Source organism: Chiloscyllium punctatum, chromosome 11, assembly GCF_047496795.1.
Source record: "Chiloscyllium punctatum isolate Juve2018m chromosome 11, sChiPun1.3, whole genome shotgun sequence".
In the NCBI taxonomy this organism is placed as follows: domain Eukaryota; kingdom Metazoa; phylum Chordata; class Chondrichthyes; order Orectolobiformes; family Hemiscylliidae; genus Chiloscyllium; species Chiloscyllium punctatum.
In genome coordinates this window covers 116,871,228-116,893,432 of record NC_092749.1, presented here as the reverse complement: position 1 = coordinate 116,893,432, position 22,205 = coordinate 116,871,228, and the positions used below count along the sequence as shown (strand labels likewise).

Here is a 22,205-nt window from a genome sequence, read left to right as displayed (position 1 = left end):
GCACAATTTCAAAACTGACATTGGGTATTAAGCAACTGAAAAAGACCATCCAGAACTGGCACCGTTACAAATGACCAGGACAACGCCTACTCCATAAAAATAAGAAACAGAAGACAGCTAAAATACAAAAATGGCTACATTGAATTAGAATTACAAAATACTTAAGTTAAACAATTTTACTTCACACATATATATCATTTGCAACAATATCCATTTAATATCAGTTCTTTCAACTATTGCAGCATTTTGACATTAAAAGAATATACTATCACAAGTATTACTTGCAATAGAAAACCCAGCATGTTCTGAAATCCTTTAAACTGCAAGTATTTTAATCCAAGAGTGCTCTTGCATTATCCTTCAGTTCCCCACTCATTGGATATGTTCTGTTGTGCTGTAATGCTTCAATATGGGACCAGGCATTCACTTTGCACACTTCTAACAGAGGCAGCACTGACAAATTACAACCTTCTTTCTGTGGGCTCTGTTTTTCTCTTCTCAGTGATATTGCATTAAAGATCAATAACATTCACAATTTCCTCAGTCTGAACATCTTCCATGTTAAAATGTGACCAGTAAAAGTGCTGCATTGCCTTCAAGTTAATAAAGATCCAACAAATCTGCTGCTTACAACACTCATTGCAAAATTTAAACATGAAATGATAACATGGAGAGGGGGATTTTGGAAATGGAATACATGTAATCATGTGGAAGGATGACACCTCCTACAGTTCTGCCTCGACCCAGATTAAATCCACGATGAGAAGGCTTGTACACAACTTCCCGACCTCACTGAAAGCTGAGTCCCCAATTGAGCAACTGACACACACTTACATCATTGTTGTGGTTCTGTTTGCCGAGCTGGGAATTTGTCTTGCAAGACATTGCAAGACAAATTCCCAGCTCGGCGAACAGAACCACAACAACGAGCACCCGAGCTACAAATCTTCTCCCAAACTTTGAGCACTTACATCATCCCACAACAATTGGTATTGACTCAGCAGTGGACAGAGGAATCACCATCAACGAGTGTGACAGGCCTTCAAATGCATTCATTGCGCAATACTGAAAAGGGGAAAGGGTGTGCTGAGAGTCACTCTCTTTCCACTCTCACCATCACTCACGGGATCTAGCAATAATTGTAGGCCTTGGTTGGGTGCCATAGTAGTGATGAGGGAGATGGCACAGGGCAGAGTGACACTAGGCACACGGACACACAAGTTGGCCACTGAGCCATCAGTTGGCCAACTTGACACACAAGATAGCAGCTGGATACCAACATGGAGAGAAACAACAGAATAGATACAGACATTGCCTAGGGCTACCAATGCACCCACAAACCAGTTGATTAGTTTAAGGTGGGTGGGGGACAGAATACACATGAGTAATGAATACTACCTGCTGAAGTGTTTGGGTCCAGCCAATACCTCTTATAGAAATGTAAAAGCCTGACACAGACTCAGTACAAAATGCTAATAGCCAGAGCTGCAGTAATCGTTCTTCTCAGGAAGAGCTATTAGCACCCATTACTACATTGAAACTGACAATGTCTACACTGAAACTAACAATGACCATGCGGAAATTAACAAAGGCTGCGCTGGAACCGACAAAGACTGAATTGAAACTATAAATAAATCTGCAATGATTGCCATAAACAAACCACGTTACAAAGACAATAATCTCATCACTGACCTATTGTATCACAAGATGTATAAAAGTTTCTTGACATGTGCTCCGGGTCGCAGCTGACCCTTGTGCTGTTAGTGTCTTTCTCTCCCCAGAGCTCTGGTATTTCCTTGCACAATAAACTCTGCCAATGAACCCCGATTCTGACCTCAAAACTGGTGTTTTTCCCCACAACAGTAGCAGTGGCCATCGCCTCCCAAGTGACACTGCTGCTCAGTTCAGCTGCTGGATTCTGATTAGCCAACAGCTCATGGCATGTGAAATTCCACCATACCTGTCACTGGCCTATCAAGTGCCAGAGGGAAGCAAGATCTGGCTGCCTACCCATGAAGGGAGTAAGATCAGCATGGCCTTCCCCACGAGAGGAGTAAAATGGGGCTGGGCTTTTCTTTGACAGCTCTACAAGTCAGCGAACTAAACCCTCGTCACTTCCACAGGATTCCATCTAGAATGTGAATAGCTGCCAATTCGTCATCTGCACAATCCATGCAACTTCTTTGCCTCCTATTTACAGCTGGACCTGCAGGCAAACTTTCAAAACCACTGTCCCAGAATAAACTGTCAGATTTTTTGCATAAAAGGCCTATTTTCGAGCTAGCAAGTCCAGGTAAATCAATCTCTCACAGCCTTTGATGCTGGAAATCAGTCAAGTACAAAGTTGCAACTTATCAGGGATATTTTATTACTGGAATTCAATTAAGTCGAAACTAAACAAAATTGGTATAATTGCAAGAGATAGACAGCAGTGAAACAGGGTTGTTTTTTGGATTGGGGCCTGTTATGATTTTGTTCCACAGGGATCGTTGTTGGGTCTATTTTTGTTTGTCATTTAAGTAAATGATTTAGATGAAAATATAGAAGGCATGGATATCAAGTTTGTGAATGGCACCTAAATTGGTTATATAGTGGACAGTGAAGGAGGTTATGATCATGATCAATTGGGTCAATGGGCTGAGGAGTAGCAGATGGAGTTTAATTTGGATATTTCCAAGGTATCGCATTTTGGTAAAACAAACAAGGGCAGGACTTATACAATTAAAAAAAGGGTCTTGGGTAGTGTCTTTAAAAAAAAGACACCTAGGGGTTCAGGTCCATAATTCTTTGAAGTTTGTGTCACATATAGGCAGGGCAGTTGAGGAAGCCATTAGCAAGCTAGCCTTCATTGCTCAGACCTTTGAGTAGAGGAGTTGAGCTGCCATATTGAAGGTGGACAGGATGTTGGTGAGACCTGTTCTGGAGTACTGTGTCCAGTTCTGGTCACCCTGTTAGAGACAGGATATTATTAAGCTTGACAGGGTTCAGAAAAGATTTACCAAGATATTGCCAGGAATGGGGGGGTTTGAGTTTTAAGGTCAGACTGGAGAGTCTGGTACTTTTTTCACAGGAGCATAAGAGATTGCAGGGAGTCCTAATGGATGTTTATAAAATAATGAAGGGTGTAGATAAGGAGAATGCCAGGGGTCTTTTACCTAGGGTGAAGGATTTCAAAACTAGGGGGCATATTTTTAAGGTCATAAAATCATAGCGACATAGAGTTCTACAGCACAGAGACAGGCCTTTTGGCCCAAACAGGTCCATGCTGACCAAAATGTCTATCCACGCTAACCCCGTTTCCTTGCTCTCGGCACATATCCTTCTAATCCTTTCCTATCCATGTATTTGTCCAAATGTCATTTAAATGCTGTTAATGTACCTGCCTCAACCACGTCTGCTGACAGCTCATTCCATATACATACCACCCTCTGTGTAAAAACATTGCCCCTCAGATTCCCTTTTATTCTTTCCCCTTTTACCTTAAACTGATGTCCTCTAGTCCTCAATTCCCCAATCCGGGGAAGACGACTGAATGCTTTCACTCTCATGATCCATGCCTCTCATGGTCTTGTACCTTTAAGAGGTCACCCCATCAGTCTCCTAAACTCTAAAGAAAAAAGTACTAGTTTGTGCAATCTCACCCTGTAACTTAAGATAATCGAGTCCAGGCAACATCCTTGTAAATTTCTTCAGCACTCTTTCCAGTTTAATAACATTCTTCCTATGACAAGGTGACCAGAACTGTGGACCTGAAGGCCCCACATGAAACTGCTACCTTGATTTGATTTGCCAAAATGCAAGACCTCATATTTATCTATATTAAACTCAATTTGCCATTTTTCGGCCCACTTCCTCAACTGATCAAAGTCCTACTGCAATTTCTGATAACCTTCCTCACTGTCCATGATACCACCTATTTTAGTGTCACCAGCAAATTTACTAATCACGTCTTGTATTCTCATCCAAATCAATGATACAGATAACAAACAGAAATAGGGCCAGCACCGACCCCTGAGGCATTCCAATACTCACAGGCATCCAGTCTGGCAAGCATCCTTCCACTAGTACTCTCTGCTTCCTACCATCAAGCCAATTTTGTATGCAATTTGCCATTTCCCCCAGATTCCACCAATCTAACGTTTCAGAGCAGCCCGTGTGGAACCTTATAAAAAGGATTTACTGAAATCCATATCAGTACTGCCGTGCCCTCGTCAACCTTCCTGGTCAGTTCATCAAAGAACTCTAAATTTGCGAGGCACGATCTCTCATTTACAAAGTCATGCTGACTAATCCTAATCAAACCCTGTTAGTTGCATGTATATTTTATCTTTCAGAATCTTCTCAAGTAACTTACCCACCACAGATGTTAAGGTGAAAGGAGAAAAAAAATTAAAAAGACATAAGGGACAACATTTTTTAGACAGAGTATTTCGTATGTGGAATGAAGTTCTAGAGCAAGTGGTGGATGTGGGTACAGTTACAATGTTTAAAAGACATTTGGGTAAGTACATGAATAAGTTTGGAGAGGTATGGTCAAGTGCAGGCAGGTGGGTCTAGTTTAGTTTGGGATTATGATTGGCATGGACTAGTTGGACCAAAGGATCTGTTTTTGCTACATGACTTTATGACTCGACAAATATAATTTTATTTAAATGCAAGTGCAACTTCTTTGGCATCGCTTAAGGGGAGGTCATGGACAAAAGAGCTTTGTATCTAGTCTGGTCCCATTTCTTTATGGTGAAGTATCCCCTGTCAGAAAGGTGGCCTAAATAGCCAAATCTAGGAAACAAATGCAAGGTTGGGCTCATTGAATTGAGGTTAACTACAGATCAACATCAAATATTGGGCTCAGATTCAGAAGGACCTTGCATTGCTTGACATACTATTGTTTCACACCACTTCAACTACTGAATATGGTGGATTGCTTTACAAGAAAAATAGTGAAGGGCTCTTTTATGTCATTTTGTAATTTACAACAGATTATCAAGGTCATTGATGTATGAAACTTGAATGAATCAAATTCCATTTTATTTTAGGAATTTAGTGATAATATCAGAATAGACCTTTGTAATTACAAGCGTTGTGATCCATTGATGGTGAGACTCGACAATCCAGATCTCAATTTCTTTCTCTTTACTATGGTATTCAATTACTGAACAAACTCACAACATAATGCTTACATATATTTTTAATAAAAGAACATGGAAAGTTATTAAATTAAAAGCTATGCCTTTCCCTTCTTATAACACGTAATATAGATATATAAATCAAACTTAAAACTTATGCATAATTCCTCCAGTTTAGAATCCAAGCTCACAAACAACAATAATAGATGAATACTAAGAGGGTTAGACCCTAAGACATAGGAACAGAAATTAGGCCATTCAGCCCATCGAGTATGCACCGCCATTCAATCAAGGCTGATAAGTTTCTCAACCCTATTCTCCTGCTTTCTCCCTGTAACCGTTAATCCCCTTTGATACTTAAGAACTTATCTGTCTCAGTCGTACATATACTTAATGACCTGGGCTACACAGCTTTCTGAAGCAATGAATTCCACAGATTCATCACTCTCTCTGGCTGAAGAAGTTTCTCCTTATCTCAGTTTTAAAAGTTCTTCCCTTTCCTCTAAGGCTGTGCGCTCAGATCCTAGTCTCTCCTACCATCGGAAACATCTTCCCAACATTAACTTTGTCCAGGCCATTCAGTATTCTATAAGCTTCAGTTAGGTCACCCCTCATCCTTCTAAACGCAGAGTAGGGGATTTTAATTTTCCCGACATAGACTGGGCCTGCAAGAGCGCTAAAGGCCAAGATGGGATGGAACTTGTTAAGTGCATTCAGGGAAGTTTCCCCAAGGAGCATATCAACAGTCCTACTTGGGAAGGGGCAAAACGCGACATACTTTTGGAAAATAGGGCAAAACAGGTGATAGAGGTAACAGTTGGGGAGCGCTTTGGGAGCAGTTACAATAAGTCTTTTGATTTTATAATAGTTATGGAGAGGAACAAAACTGGTCCACAGGTTCACCTTCTAAAGTACAGCAAGACAAATTTTGATGAATTAGACAGGAGCTAGCAGGGACTGATTAGACTAGTTTGTTTGCAGACAAAGGGATCTCTGGCAAGTGGGAGGCTTTTAAAAGTGAGATAGCTGGAGTTCAAGGTGCTTATGTTCCTGTGAGAGCGAATAGGCAAGGAATAGGGAACTCTGGATGACAAGAGATATTGAGGCTCTGATCGAAAAAAGGCGGCAGCATGGCTCAGGTACAGGCAGTTGGAATCAAGGGAATCTCAGGAGGTATATAGGGGATACAGGAATTTACTGAAGAAGGAAATCAGGAGGGCAAGAACGGAATACAAGACAGCCTTGGTTCTGAAGATTACAGTGAATCCAAAGAGGTTCTTTAAGTATATTAAAGGAAAAAGAATAACTAGCGAGACGAGGATCCCTCAAGTGCCAAAATGGACAAATATGTGTGGAACTGCAGGAAATGGGTGAGACCCACGATGAATATTTATCCTCTGTATTTACTGTGGAGAAATTCATCAAAACTTGGGAAAGGTAGTGGTGATTCCTTGGGGCCAGTCCATATCACAGTACAGGAGGTGCTGGACAAACTGCAATGTATGAAGGTGGATAAATCTCCCAGTCCTGACCAGATATATCCAAAAACACTCTAACAAGAGATTAGAGAAGCTATTGCAGGAGTCCAGGCTGATATACTTGCACCATCATTAGCCACAGGTGAGGTCCCTGAAGATTGGAGGGTAGCGAATGTTGTATGCGTTTTCAAGAAGGGCTGCAAAGAAAAACCTTGGAACTACAGACCAGTAAGGTAGGTGAAAACAATGACTGCAGATGCTGGAAGCCAGATTCTGGATTAGAGTGGTGCTGGAAAAGCACAGCAGTTCAGGCAGCATCCAAGGAGCAGGGAAATCGATGTTTCAGGCAAAAACTCTTCATCAGGAAAGACCCACTATAGACCAGTAAGATTGACGAGGGCAGGGCAATAGATGTAATCGATATGAATTTCAGCAAGGCCTTTGTTAAGCAAAAAAGTATTCTAATTAATTAATGACCATAACTTAAACCCTTGGTTCTTCAATTCAACCTCCACTCTCTCAGACAGTCAAGCAAGTATAATTAAGGGATAAATCAAAGGAAAAAAAATTAAGTATAACTGGCCAGTTCACTTAAACAGATTCCACGATCTATAGTGTCACAAGCCATGAGATTTTATATTAAGTATTTACAGTATCAATACTGTAAATCAGAAACAAAAACAGATATTGCTGGAAAAGCTCAGCAGGTCTGGCAGCATCTATGGAGAGAAAGCAGATTTAATGTTTCGGTTTGAGTGACCCTTCCTCTTGCTTAGCTTTTCCAGCAATTTCTAAAATTGTATCTTGCTTGGTTTATGAAAACACCAATGCATGCTAATAGCTTCCAATGGACTCTGAGGAATATTGACTTAATACTTGTAACTGAGGTTCTCTGAACGTGAAATAAGTTGAAACGGGAAGTCAACCAATCAAACCTCTGTTTGTAGCTTTAACAGGAACAATTCTTCTGATTTAAAGACAATTCATTCTTAGTCATGACATAGAAACTTCAAAAAGGGAACAGACAGGCCTGGACCTAACATTCAGAAATTAACCTTGGCGGGTGGAAGGAGAATCATTTTGGGGAGCGTTTTGGAGGTTCTGACTATACCTTAATTAGACTTAAGAGTACAGTGGAAAAGGATAAGGATGGGCCAAGAATAAATTTTGAAACTGGGCAAAAGCTAATTTTATAAAGATAAATATGATTTGCCCAAGTGAGCACATTGCAGATAACTGTCAGAACAGGAGAAGTCTTTCAAGGAGAAAATAGCAAGAGAACAGGACAAATAAGTTCTCATAAAGACAAAGGGTGGGACCATGACTCCAGAACTATGGATACCCATGGACATAAAAGTTAGGATTAAGAAAAAAAACTTATGGCAGGTACAGAGGGTTCAATAAGGCAGTCCCTAAAGGAGTATAAAATATGCAGTAGGGAGCTTAACAAATAAAGTAGGAAAACAAAGAAAATGCATAAGGAAGTAGTGGCAGACAGAACTAGATTTTAAAAAATACATATAAAGAGCAAGGGAATAACTAGGGAAAGAGTAAGGCCCATTAGGAGCCAATAAAAAATCATCTGTATGTGGACCTGGAAGAAATGGATACAGTTTTCAATTAATACCATGTACTGGTCTTCACAATGGAAAAGGATGATACATGTATAAACATCAGGGCAAAGGTACAGGTTAGATAATGTTACAAGAAATTGAGAGAGAAAAGGAGGTACTAGCAGGTTTAGCAGTGGAAAAGTCTGGAGGTCTGGATGAAGTACACCTTAAATTATTGTGAAAGGCATAAGAATAGTGCAGAAATTAAGTTGGTAGGTCAATTTCAATATCATTAGACAGGATGTGGCACACAGGTTGAGAACAGCTTCAGAAGGGGAACAGGGTTAATCCAGGAAATTACAGGATGGTGAGTCTTACATCAGTGATAGGGAAACTAATGGAGATGACTCTTAGGGACATGATTTACTTGAATTTGGAAAAGAATGGACGTTTTAGAGATTAGATTAGATTACTTACAGTGTGGAAACAGGCCCTTTGGCCCAACAAGTCCACACCGACCCGCCAAAGCGCAACCCACCCAGACCCATTCCCCTACATTTACCCCTTCACCTACCACTACAGGCAATTTAGCATAGCCAATTCACCTAGCCCGCACACCTTTAGACTGTGGGAGGAAACCGGAGCACCCGGAGGAAACCCACGCAGACACGGGGAGGATGTGCAAACTCCACACAGTCAGTCGCCTGAGGCGGGAATTGAACCCGGGTCTCTGAAGCTGTGAGGCAGCAGCGCTAACCACTGTGCCACAGTACGTTTTTGTGTGGGGGAGGTCTTAACTCTCAAATTTAATTGAGTTTTTTTGAGGAAATAACAAAGATGTTTGATGAGTGGAGGACAGTGGATGTTGTCGACAAGGACTTGACTAAATCATTTAATAGAGTTCACAGAATCCCTACAGTGTACAAACAGCCATTTGGTCCATCGCATCAACAGCGTCCCTCCAAAGAGCATCCCTTGTCCAGACCCACCTGCCTGTCCTATTCCTGTAACCCTGCACTTCCCACGGCTAATCCACCTAACCTGCACATCTTTGGATTGTGGGAGGAAACTGGAGTACCTGGAGAAAATACACACAGACACAGGAAGAATGGGCAAATTCCACACAGTCACCCAAGGGTGAAATTGAACCAGAGTCCCTGGTGCTGAGAGGTAGCAGTGCTAGCCACTTTGTCACCAGGCTGCCTACCTAAAGCTTTTGACAAAGTCCCTCATGGTAGGCTAGTCCAGAAGACGTAGTCACACGAGATCCAAGGTGAGTTGGCAAGTTAGATACAAATTTTGCTTGGTTGAAGAAGACTAAGGGTAGTTCCAGAAGGATTTTTTTCTCACTCAAGGGCCTTGACCAGTGGTGTTCTGCAAGGATTAGTATTAGGACCTCTGTTGTTTGTAATACTAGTAGTTCTCCTATAATGCGGTAGTTGCATTCCCGTGCAATACAGAGTTACAGTAAATTACACAATATAAATAATGGGGCCTGTGGGAAAAACAAGGTTGGGGAAAACCGCCAAAAATATCAGTAAAAACCAAAACAAAAATAACACATTATCCTAACACAAATGATGGTACAGCCTGAGTAAGGCTGTAAATCATATATTTTAATGAAATAATAAAGTAAATGTAACCCTTTAACACTAATACCACTGACTACAGCACTATACCTTTCATGAAGCTTTTCACCAGAAAGCATGCGAGCTGACTGACCATGTGGTTCCAATGTGGACATCCAGTCTTCCTCAAGATTCTCTCCCAGTTTGAAATAAAATTCCTTCTAAATGTAGACTACAGTTCCCAGTTTCAAGCTAAGTTACAAGTTGTAGAGCTGATTGCATTCCTATTTTTGCTGAACACAGTGAATTTGCATTTTGCAGACAGAGGATCCTGAAACCGGGTTCTGTTGTTCAGCTAGTGCCGGGGATGGAATTGCATAACAGCTAACAGGAGTTCGCTTTATAAAGAAAAGGTCTGCAATTCACAAATCGCATTACAACCGCCTTATATGAGAAATTATTTGGATGGAAATGTAGGTGATCTGATTAGTAAGTATGCAGACAATGAAAATTGGTGGAGTTGTGGACAGTAGGTAAGTTTGTCAAAGGAAAAGCAGGATATAATCATTTGGAAAGATGGGCTGAGAAATGGCAGATGGAGTTTAATCTGGACAAATGTAAGGTGATACATTTCAGGTGGTCAAATGCAAGAGGAAAGTATTCAGTAAATGGCAGGACATTTAGGAACATTGATATACAGCGCGACCCTGGTATGCAAGTCCATAGCTCTCTGAAAGTGGAAACCAGTGGTAAGGTGCGAAAAAAGGCATACGGCATATTTCTCTTCATCGGTCAGGCCAGTGAGTGTAAAAGTTGGCAAATCATGTTGTAGCTATATAAAACTTTAATTAGGCCATATTTGGAATATTGTGTGCAGTCCTCGTTGCCACACAATGGGAAGAATACGGAGATTTTGGTGAGGGTGCAAAAGAGGTTTACCAGCATGTAGCCTGGATTAGAGAGTATTAGGTATAACGAGAGGTTGGACAAATTTGGACTATTTTCGCTACAGCATTGGAGGCTGACCTGATAGATGTACATAAATTATGAGAGGCAAAGATAGGCTGGACAGTTGGAGTCTTTCCCCAAGGGTAGAAATGTCAAATACTAGGGGCCATAGGTTTAAATTGAGAGCAGAAGTAGGTTTAAATGAGGTGTGCAAGATTTTTGTTTACAGAGGAGGAGGTTGAAGCAGACACAACTTCAACATTTAAGAGGCATTTAGTCAGACACATGAACAGGCAGGAAGTAGAGGAATGTGGACCAGGTGCAGACAGATAGATTGGTTTTGGAATGGCATCATGGTCAGTGCAGACATGGCGGGCTGAAGGACCTGTTTCAGTTCTATACTGTTCTATGCTCTACTCACAGATAAATCTACATTTGGAAAGACTTCTAAACATAGCACACAAAGGGCCAGTGTTTTCCTTGAAGAATGAAGGGGAAGGACAGCAAGTCCAGGGCACCTTGGATATCAAGGGATAATGACAGTTTGATAAACAAAAAGAATGAAGCATTTGTTAAAAAGAGACCATTAAAATCAGCGGGCAACCTTCAGTTACACAGAGTGTGGAAGGCAGGCTACTTAAAAAAATAAAATAGCAAGGTAACAAGGGGTCTTTGGAAAGGTAGGATTAAGGAAAAACCCAATGTATTTGGGAAGGATATTAAGAGCAAGAAGATTGTCAGGGAAAGACTGGGGCCAATTACAGACCAAAGTAGAAATCTATGCATGGAGCCGGGTGATCGAAGGTGAATCAACTAGGAGAAAGTGAGGACTGAAGATGCTGGAGATCAGAGTTGAGAGTGTGGTGCTGGAAAAGCACAGGGGGTCAGGCAGCATCCTAGGAGCAGGAGAATGGACGTATTGGGCATATGCCCTTCATCAGGAATCCTGATGAAGGGCTTATGCCCGAAACTTCAATTCTCCTGCTCCTCAGATGCTGCATGACCTGCTGTGCTTTTCCAGCACCACACTCTCGATTGTAGGTGAAGCCTTAAATGAGCATTTCTCATCTATATTCACAGAGCAGAACACCATTGTGGCTAGAGATTTCAGTTGGGATGCTGAAGTTCTAGACCACATTAAGACCATAAAATATAGGAGTAGAAACGAGGCCATTCAGCCCATCGAGTCAGCTCCACCATTCAATCGTGGCTGATAAGTTTCTCAACCCCATTCTCCCCGTAACCCTTGATACTCAAGAACCTATCCATCTCAGTCTTAAATATACTCAATGACCTGGCCTCCACAGCCTTCTGTGGCAATGAATTCCATAGATTCACATTCTCTGGCTGAAGAAGTTTCTCTTTATCTCTGTTCCAAAAGACTCTAAGACTATGCCCTCGCATTCCAGTCTCTCCTGCCAATGCAAACATCTTGGGCATCAGCCCAAGATGCAAACATCTTCCCAACATGTACTCTGCCCAGGCCATTCAGGATTCTGTATGTTTCAATTAGATCCACCCTTGTCCTTCGAGTGTAGACAGAGTCTACAAAGAACAAAGAAAATAGCAGCACAGGAACAGGCCATTCGGCCCTTGAAGCCTGCGCCAATTCAATCTAAACCTGTCACCTATTTTCTAAGGATCTGTATCCTTCCCATTCACGTATCTGTCAAGATACATCTTAAATGATCTCATGCCCACTTCTACCACCTCTGCTGGCAATGCATTCCAGGTAATCACCACCGTCTGAGTAAAGAACTTTCTATGCATACTTACCTTAAACTTTTCCCTCTCACCTTGAACTCGTGAACTCTAGTAATTGAGTTCCCACTCTCGGAAAAACCTTCTTGCTATCCATTCTGTCTATATCTCTTATGATTTTGTAGACCTCAATCAGGTCCCCCGTTAACCTCCGTCTTTCTAATGAAAATACTGTTGATCTACTCATCCTTTCTTCATAGCTAGTGCCCTCCATACCAGGCAACATCCTGGTGAACCTCCTCTGCACCATCTCCAAAGCATCCACATCCTTTTGGTAATGTGGCAACCAGAGCTGTACACAGTATTCCAAATGTGGCCAAACCAAAGTCTGATACAACTGTAACATGACTTGCCAATTCTTATACTCAATACCCCTCTAATGAAGGAAAGCATGCCATATGCCTTCTTTCTTTTTTGTAAATATATTTATTAGCAAATTTTTTTAAACATTACCAACATATAAAATTATTGAAAAATACAATCAATAACAAATATCAGTATAATAAAAAGAAAAAAACACAAATTACAATACAACTACTGTCTCCTAACTATTAACCTACCCTCTAATACAAAACAAACCCTAACACTGTGCAAAGCAACACCAAATAAAAGAAAGAAAAGCAAAAAAACCAAAAGAAACCACAAAATACAGAACAGCTATGCTCGGTGCAAACATCCCAAACAGAGGAACGGGAGCATTGTATATATACCCTTATTAACTCAGGAGACCCTCTCTAGGGCCCAAGGCTTGACAAATCTAACCATCCTGGTTAAACAAATGCCCTAGTTAAGACAACTGACAAATCTGTTTCCAAATAACTCAAGCAGGACTGCCATGTCTTATAAAAATAGTCTGTTGTGTGGTGCACCCATGTTTGTAAAAAAAGTCCAAGGGAATGTGCTCCATTATTAATTTCTGCCGTCCCAGCAAGCCCGGCAGGTTCTCAGACACACAATTCATCAGAATATTCTTCCATACACAGTATGCAAGAATATTAAATAGTTTCTTCCCATGCCCGTCTAAAGATGGTAAATTCAGTAGACCTAAGAGGAGAGATATCGGGTTTACTTTGACTTCAGTCCTCAATACCCTCCCTATCTGTCCCGCCACAGCGCTCCAATAAACATGGAGCCTGTGGCATGTCCAGAAGCAATGGGTAACAATAACTACACTTATTTTACATTTGGGGCACACTGAAGATGCCCCTTTTTTAAACTTCGCCAAACAGTCTGGTGCCAGATGAGCCCTGTGCAAAACTTTTAACTGCGTATCACATGTCCTGTTACAGATTGAGATCTTTCGAGTATTCTCCCATGTTTCAGAAGAGATCTCCACTCCTAGCTCTTGCTCCCAGACCTCACATAACCGGTTAATATCCTGCCAGGCCATGCCACCCAGCAGGCGATAGAAGGCACGAACCGAAAGGATGCTTGTGGAGCATAGCAACAACCTCTCCATATCGGGCTTATAGGGCTTAGTGAGAAGCGTAGTCTTCTTCTGGATGAATTCGCTAACCAGATAAAAACAGAAAAGGTCTTTGCTGGGTAACCCGTATTTGCAGCTCAATTGCTCAAAAGACATCATAACCTCCACCTCAAACAAGTCTCCCAAACTAGAAACTCCTCTCGCTGCCCATAGTTTGAACCCTGACTCCATCATTCCTGGTCGGAACCCTGACATGCCAACTATAGGTATAAGTGGCAAAGTCTTGAAGAAACAACTCTCACTCTGACGCATCACACTCCAAGCCCTGACAGTACTAATGACAATGGGGTTCCGACAATGGTCCATAACTGTCCTCATCTTATCCATGAACAACAGGTTAATAAGAGGGCACTTTGCTTGGGAGGCCTCAATATCCAGCCATATTGAGTTTGGATCGTTACCTACCCAATCGCAGACAAAGGACCACAGGGAACTCAATTGATACCTCCTGATGTCTGGGAAATCAATTCTTCCCCCTCCTTGAGGCAGCTGCAATTTAGTAAGTTCAATGAGGGGCCGCCCACGATGTCAGACAAAGGAACCAAACCACCCCATAAGTTTCTGTGGCACTGTCGTGGGAAACATTATAGGGAGCATACGCATGGGATAAAGCAAACGAGGAAGAACATTCATCATAATGAGAGATATTCGGCCCGGCCATCAAATTGGAAGAGCCTCCCATCTCTGGAGATCTCGCCTTATATTGTCGAGCAAGTGAGCAAAGTTAGTCCAAAGTAACAGATCAAACTTGGGGTTAATAAAAATGCCTAGGTTCGAAACCCTGCCCGTGACCACTTAAAAGGGAACTTAGGATCGCCTTCAACTTCTGGCACATCCTTAAGGTTCCCCCAAAGGCATAGCCTCCGATTCTGCAAAGTTAATCTTATATCCTGAAATAGCCCCAAATGAATTGATATATTGTATCAAATGGGGTACGGAAGTCATTGGGTTTGATAAAAACAGATGGACATCATCCACATACAGTGTAATCTTGTGTGCCCTCAATCCCATTCCGGAGCAGTTATGTGGACGTTCTGACGAATAGCCTCTGCCAGCGGCTCTATCACCAACGTAAACAACAACAGTGAGAGGTGGCGGCCTTGCCGACTGCCCCGACCAATCATAAAATTCTCAGACTTCACCCCGTTGGTGATGACCACGGCCAGAGGGTGGTGATATAAAACCTCCACCCACCTCGTAAAGACTCCACCCAACCCAAACTGTTCTTAGACATAAAAAAGATACAGCCATTCCACCCAGTCAAATGCTTTCTCTGCATCTAAGGAAATCACCAACCCTTGAATCGATCGTTGCTGGACCACATTCAGCAACCTTCTAATATTATTAGAGGACCTATGGCCCCTTATAAAGCCTGTCTGGTCCTCTTTAATAATATAGGACAACACCCTTTCCAATCTCAGCGCCAGGATCTTGGACAGAATCTTGAAATCTGAATTTAATAGAGAGATGGGCCTGTATGAGGCACAATCCTCAGGAACCTTCCCCTTCTTAAGAATTAAGGAAACATTAGCTTCTGTCAAAGGTGGTGGGAGGCATTCATGTATATAGGAGCGATTGTACATCTCCAACATCAGCCCTGACAGAATCCCTATAAACTTCTTTTAAAACTCACCTGGAAGTCCATCAGGGCCATGCGCTTTCCCACTCTGAAGTTGCCTAGCTGCTTCCTGTATTTCCTGAACTGTCAAGAGGGCATTAAGGAGAGAGGCCTGTTCCAAGGTTACCCCTGGGAGGTCAAGGTTCCTAAAAAAGATCTCCATTTTAGCCATCCTGTCTTCGCAACCTTCAGACCGATACAATTCAGAGTAAAAGCTCCAAAAAGCCTCATTAATTGTTTTAGCATCGTACATAAGGACCCCGGCGCTGTCTCTGATTGCAGTAATGGATTGGGGAGCACGCTTTTTCCCAATCAGGTATGCTGAATACTTCTCTGGCCTATCCCCATATTCGAGCAGCCTCTGTCTAGCAAAAGCAAGTTCTTTCTTTGCGTTTTGTGTCAGTATTGAATTCAAGGCAGCCTGAAGGGCCGTGATCTGCTTTAGCTTAGTCACCAAAGGCCGCGCAAAATGTGCCGCCTCCGCGGCTTTCAACTGCGTCTGAAGTAGACGCTGCTGTTCCTCCTTTTGTCGTTTCTGGATAGCCGAATAGGAAATAGCTAATCCCCTAGCAAAGGCCTTCGCAGTCTCCCATAGCATAGACAGACTACTAGGCCTGCCTGAGTTGATAGTCAAGAATTCCTGAAACTCCTTCAAAAGGTATTCCACAAATGTGGAATCCTTAAGGAGAAAAGGGTCCAAACACCAGTGCCGCAAACCTAGCCCTTCGCTCTTGGCCTTAACCTTCAAGTATACTGCCGCTTGATCAGAGATAGCTATATTCCCAATTTTACAACCCATAATCGAATCCAGAAGGGCCGAGGGAGCCAGAAAGAGGTCAATCCTCGTGTAACATTTATGTGGGCTTGAAAAAAAGGGTGAAGTCCCTGCCGGTAGGGTGAAGACATCTCCAAATATCCACCAGCCCCATCTCCCCGCATAAGTCAACCACCTGCTTGGCCTACGAAGAAATAGTTGGGGACCCACATGGCATCCTGTCCACTGTCGGATGCAAAAGACAATTAAAATCCCCTCCCTATAATAATGTGCCGTGTTCCAAAAGCACTCAACTTAGAGAAAGCACTAATCAAAAATTTGAGAGGACGCGCCGGAGGACAGTAGATGTTTAAAATGCCATATTCCTCCCCATGTATCAGGGCTTTAAGTATCACAAACCATCCCTACTCATCTTTCACCTGCTCTAATAATGTGAATGGAAGATTTTTCTGGATAAGTACCGCCACTCCCCTACTTTTAGTAGTAAAGGATGAAAAGAATACCCGGTCATAACCCCCTGTTGTAATTTCAGGTGTTCCCCATCAAGATGGGTTTCCTGCAACAAAGCGATATCAACCCTTTTCCTCTTAAGGCTAGAAAGCACTTTTCTCCTTTTAACAGGCAAATAACTTCCCTTAATGTTCCAGGTGCATCATGTAATAAGACACTTCGCCATATCCCCTTTCAGACACCCTTGAACCCCTCGGAGGGAGAGCCCTGTTTACAAAGCGCTGAGCATAAGTAAATAAAGACTCATAGAATCAAAAGCTATATATACCAAAACTACCCTATCATAACTATTAACAACTATTACTACCAAAAAACTACAAAGAAAACCAACTATAAAACCCTGAATGGAAGACTCTTCCCCGTGTCCATAGGGGGCACTCACCCTACCCATCCCCTCCTTCACAGCTCCTTCACGTCTGGACTGTGCCCCAGATTTTGGCCAGAAAAAAAACAAGGAGATGATCCTTAAATCAACAGAAAAAAAAGACAAAGTCAGGATGAGCACTCCACCTATCCCTGGCTTCATGTCACCCTTTTTGTGACTAAAAGAGAAGCAGAACAAATAGAATAAAAAGGGAGAGAGACAACAAAGAACATCCACAAAATTTCCCATCAGAAAATCCAGTTATTAAAAAAAATTGGAACAACTTATTCCAAAGTCTTTTCCCCCCTTTCCAAAAAGGAAATTATTAGGGAAGAAGAAAGGAATAAAAAAAGGAAGGGAAAACATGGGGAAAGATAGAAAAGAGAACAAATATTAACCGTATTCTTCACACCAATCTGTCTATTTTAAAGTGTCCACAAATATTTTAGCTTTATTCGCTGAGTCAAATGTATAAACTGAGTTCTCACGGCTGAAATGAAGTACTGCGGGGTATCTCAGGGAGTACTGGATGCCCAGGTTCCTCAGCCTCTTTTTAACTTCATCAAAGGACTTCCTCTTTCGGATTACAGCTGCAGAGAAATCCTGGGAAAAACATGATTTTTGACCCCTTGTACAGCAGCGCCTGCGGATCTTTTCCCAGGGATCTGGAAGCTTCTAAGACTTTTTGCTGGTCCTTATATGAATGGAAGTGCACTAGGACCGAGCGGGGGCACTGCACTGGGTCTGACCTGTGCACTGTAACCCGATAAGCCCTTTCAATCGGAAGCCTGCTGGACTCGATGTGAAGGGTCAAAACCTTTGGCAGCCAGTTTTCAAAGAAGCAAGGCCCGCACCTCTCACTCCAGCACCTGGATCTGACTGGATGAGGACTTCATCGCAACTTCCGAGGCCTTAGTTCGACCCTCCACCTACTCCAGCCTCTCCTGCTCATGCTTCACCACAGCCAATTCCTGAGAGTCTGTCAGGTCCTTGGGGGGGTTCAGGAAAGGCTGCTGCTGCTGTCTCTGGAATGCCTGGTGCTGTAGGGGAGTATCCTCCCTGCTGCTGTTTGTTTGCTCCTTTTCCCTTTGGCATCTGTCCCACTCCCAAATATTAACAATTATGTGTTCTGTAAGGTTTTAAACTAATAATTCCACCACATAAGTTGGCCAGGGATGGCAAAAAACACCAGTATGCCTTGGCTGTTAGGCAGAGTTGTCCACAGCAGTTCTACAGAATCGCCGCCATCTTGCCGAGTCCCAACATATGCCTTCTTGACCACTCTATCAATCTGCGTTGCCACCTTCAAGGTATAATGGACCCAACACCCAAATCTCTCTGTACATCAATTTTCCCCAGGGCTTTCCCATTTACCATATAGTTTACTCTTGAATTGGATCCTGTAAAATGCATCACACCTCATTTGCCCTGATTGAACACCATCTTCCATTTCTCTGCCCAATTCTTCAATCTATCCATTCTCTGAGTCCCCTTCACTACCTGGTACTCCACCAATTTTAGTATCATCTGCAAACTTGCTAATCAGACCACCTATACATTCCTCCAGATCATTTATGTACATCACAAACAACAGAGGTCAAAGCATGGGTCCCTGTGGAACACCACTGGTCACAGTTCTCCATTTTTAGAAACTCCCTTCCACTACTACTCTCGGTCTCCTGCTGTCCCACCAGTTTTCTATCCATCTAGCTAGTATACCCTGGACCCCATGTGACTTCACTTTCTCCATTAGTCTACCATGGGGAACCTTATCAAACGCCTTAATGAAGTCCATGTATATGACATTCCCTCATCAATCAACTTTGTCAATTCCTCAAAGAATTCTGTTAATTTGGTAAGACATGACCTCCACACAAAACCATATTGCCTATCAATGATAAGCCCATTTTCTTCCCAATGTAAATTGGCCCTATCCCTCAGCAGCTTCCCCAACGTTGTAGTCAGACTCACCAGTCTATAATTACCTAGATTATCCTTGCTACCCTTTTTAGTGAAGGGGACAACATTAGCAATTCTCCAGTCCTCCAGGACCTCATCCGTGTTCAAGGATACTGAAAAGATATCTGTTACGGCCCCTGCTATTTCCTCTCTCATTTCCTTTCTGTAACCTGTGATAGATCCCATCCAGACCTGGTGACTTGTCCAGGTTATGTCTTTAAGAATACCCAACACTTCCACCCTCCTTATGCCAACTTGACCTAGCATAATCAAACAGCCATCCCTGACCTCAACATCCGTCATGTCCCTCTCCTCAGTGATTACCGATGCAAAGTACTCGTTAAGAATCTTTCAGACAGAAGGCGGCGTTGGGCAGGATTTGGTGGGGTGGGGGGGAAGAGGGGGGGTCAGTGTTGAGGGAGGGTCGGATGGGGCGTGGTTCAACAGGTTTGGGGGGCAGACAGAAGGTGGGGTTGGGGGGTGGCCGGGGGTGGTCAGGGACTCGTGCTGTGTGTTCCTGCTTATCTCTTGAACGGTGAGCGGACATAGCAAGTGCTCGCTGTGTCAATCCCATTGAACTGATTGGGACAGGAGTGGGAGGCTTCATCAATGCTGCAGGTCCCTAACACATAAGTTTTTGTCTGCTCAGAAACAAACACCGAGATAGAGAGAGGGAGCAAAGCAGGCTGAGCAAGGAAAAGGGAAATTTCAGAAAACTCCGAGCCCCAGAGGAGAGGCATTGAATCAATTAACCAAATTATCAAATATCTGAGTGAAATACTGCCCGTCCATCTCTTTTGGATAATCGAGGTTCCTCTGTATTCATTATGTAAATCTTTCCTTTATCAGACCTTCCAAACTGCATCACTTCACACTTACACTCTCAACTTGGATGACCGGATTTAATTGTTATCCAGGACAGATACTGTAGTGCTGTCAAATCAGGAAATAATTGGATTCATTAATGATTCTCCCATTTCCTCAAAGTCAGTTGATCTTCTGATTCTAAGGCTAAGGCAGCATTTTGGGATGGCTAATTTACAACTAGTGGTATCCACGAAACTGTGCTCTGCAAATAAAACATATCAATACATCTCCAAAATATGGTTGGATAGTAAAAAGTGCAAGCTTTTTGCATTTGAACGTGGTAATTAAGAACATTTTGCAGAAGGTAAAGTTGTGTAACTTTTTGTGAAAATGCAAAAATAGATTTCAAGATGCTGTTCTATAAAGTTTCTAGTGATTCAAAGTTACCACAATTATTAGGTAAATGGAAACATTTTCCATTGTTTCCACAACAACCAGATCTAAGTAACTGCCACGGAATCTTCCATCACTTGTAACAGGTTGCATTTTTAATAACAATGTGAAATGGATATGAGCTCCTGCATTATTTCTCATTCTCCAGCTTAGCATTAGTTTATTTCTAATGTCTTAGTCCTCTTTCATGCCAAGTGTTATACAGAAAAGTGCTTCTTTCTGCAATAAATTAAGTGGCTGACCTGTTTTAACATGGAGGTGTCGGCGTGGCTCCTCTGGCCCCTCTATGGGCTGATCTGCAAGGAATAAGCGAGCTGAATCCAGGGCAGTTACAATCGTCACCTCCTTATCCATTAGTTCTTGTCTGAGTGCCTGCATGCAAAATTTCATTAAGAAATTATTACAGCTTGAAAGTAACACCTTACACTTCCTTTTAATAAATCCAATCAATCTGCACTGTCAGAAATAACATACACTATCAAAAAGAATAGATTGCACTGACATAGTCATTCAGTGAGGTTTTTAATATTGAAAGTACCTATAATGCAAAAAGACCAATTATTAGAGCAACATTAAACATCAGCCAGGCAAAGCTGACACAATGTTGTTAATGGCCATTATAAGGGCCACATTTATCAGGAGGGTGTTCTTAATATTAAATGAACTAATTTGTGGATGGGGACAAAGGAAGAAGGAAGGCATATTTGTTAAAAAAAAAGATTGACAAATCACATGAGTTGGCAGAAGTGAGAATTGAGAAGATGATACCAAGATGCTTCAAGGGGACTTCGACGAGACGAAGTCAGTGGGCAAAAAATTTTGTTTGAATCACTTTTTTTTTTAAAAATGTGGCTCATGCTGGGTTTGTCCTCCCCTTCACCAGCTCTCATCTGTGGCTCCAAGGAATTATTAGCATCTGACAGAAGCCACTTCATTGTAAAATCATTTTGATAGTTAGGCCAAACCAGGGGAAGTTAAACACTGGATCTCTTACCCTTGGTGAAGACTGATTCTCCTAGACTGAAATTATAAGACCAATCTGAAGTACCATGGTCAGAAGCATAGAACTATGTTGTGGAACTTCTGGTTATTGGGACAATTCACTCCAGATACTCCCAGTTTAGAATACTGAAGAACTTGCAGCTTCTTGTGTTGTTGTTTCACTTTCAGAAAAAGAGAGCTTGATTTTTGTTTTTTTTGAGATGCACCCAAACAAATAAAAAGCATTCTGAAAAGACATAGTTGGTTTCTTGCGATTGAGAATAGGAATTGTTCACACAACAATGAGGGGAAATTTAGAGGACAAAATTCCATAAAATGGAATAGGGAATGTTTTTACTGCAAATGGCTATTAAAGCGCTACTGCTTCAGCTAAAAGGGAACTGAGTGAAATATTTACAAGAAGTTACAATTAAAACAAAAGGAACAGGTAGAGAAATTGGTTGAAAAGATTTTTTCTTCCCTCGAGTTAGGAGGGTAGCACTTGGCATCAGCAAGACAAAACCAATTCTCCTCAGGGCAATTTCTTTTAGTCAATTAGAGAAGTGCAAATGTGATTCTGTTGTTTAAAAAGGGTGCAAAGAAAATGTTCCTCTTTCTTCAGTGGTGGGAAAATTGTTAAAATCAATCTGAGAGATCAGATGAACTCACTTAGAAAGGCATGGATTAGTCAGGGATAGTCAGCATGACTTTGTTAAGGGAAGTACTGGATTAGTGGTGCTGGAAGAGCACAGCAGTTCAGGCAGCATCCAACGAGCAGCGAAATTGACGTTTCGGGCAAAAGCCCTTTATTCCTGATG

At 42.1% G+C, this 22,205-nt stretch overlaps 1 protein-coding gene across 18 annotated transcripts in view; it reads right to left on the bottom strand.

Moving 5' to 3' along the window:
* The window catches only part of LOC140483389 (utrophin-like), a 737,248-nt gene that overhangs the window by 178,521 nt on the left and 536,522 nt on the right, over positions 1–22,205 (bottom strand). For all 18 annotated transcript variants that reach the window (XM_072581625.1, XM_072581633.1, XM_072581634.1 and 15 more), the window contains one exon: positions 20,649–20,778. In XM_072581625.1, coding sequence (XP_072437726.1) covers positions 20,649–20,778 — 130 coding nt within the window. The remainder of the gene's footprint in view (positions 1–20,648; positions 20,779–22,205) is intronic.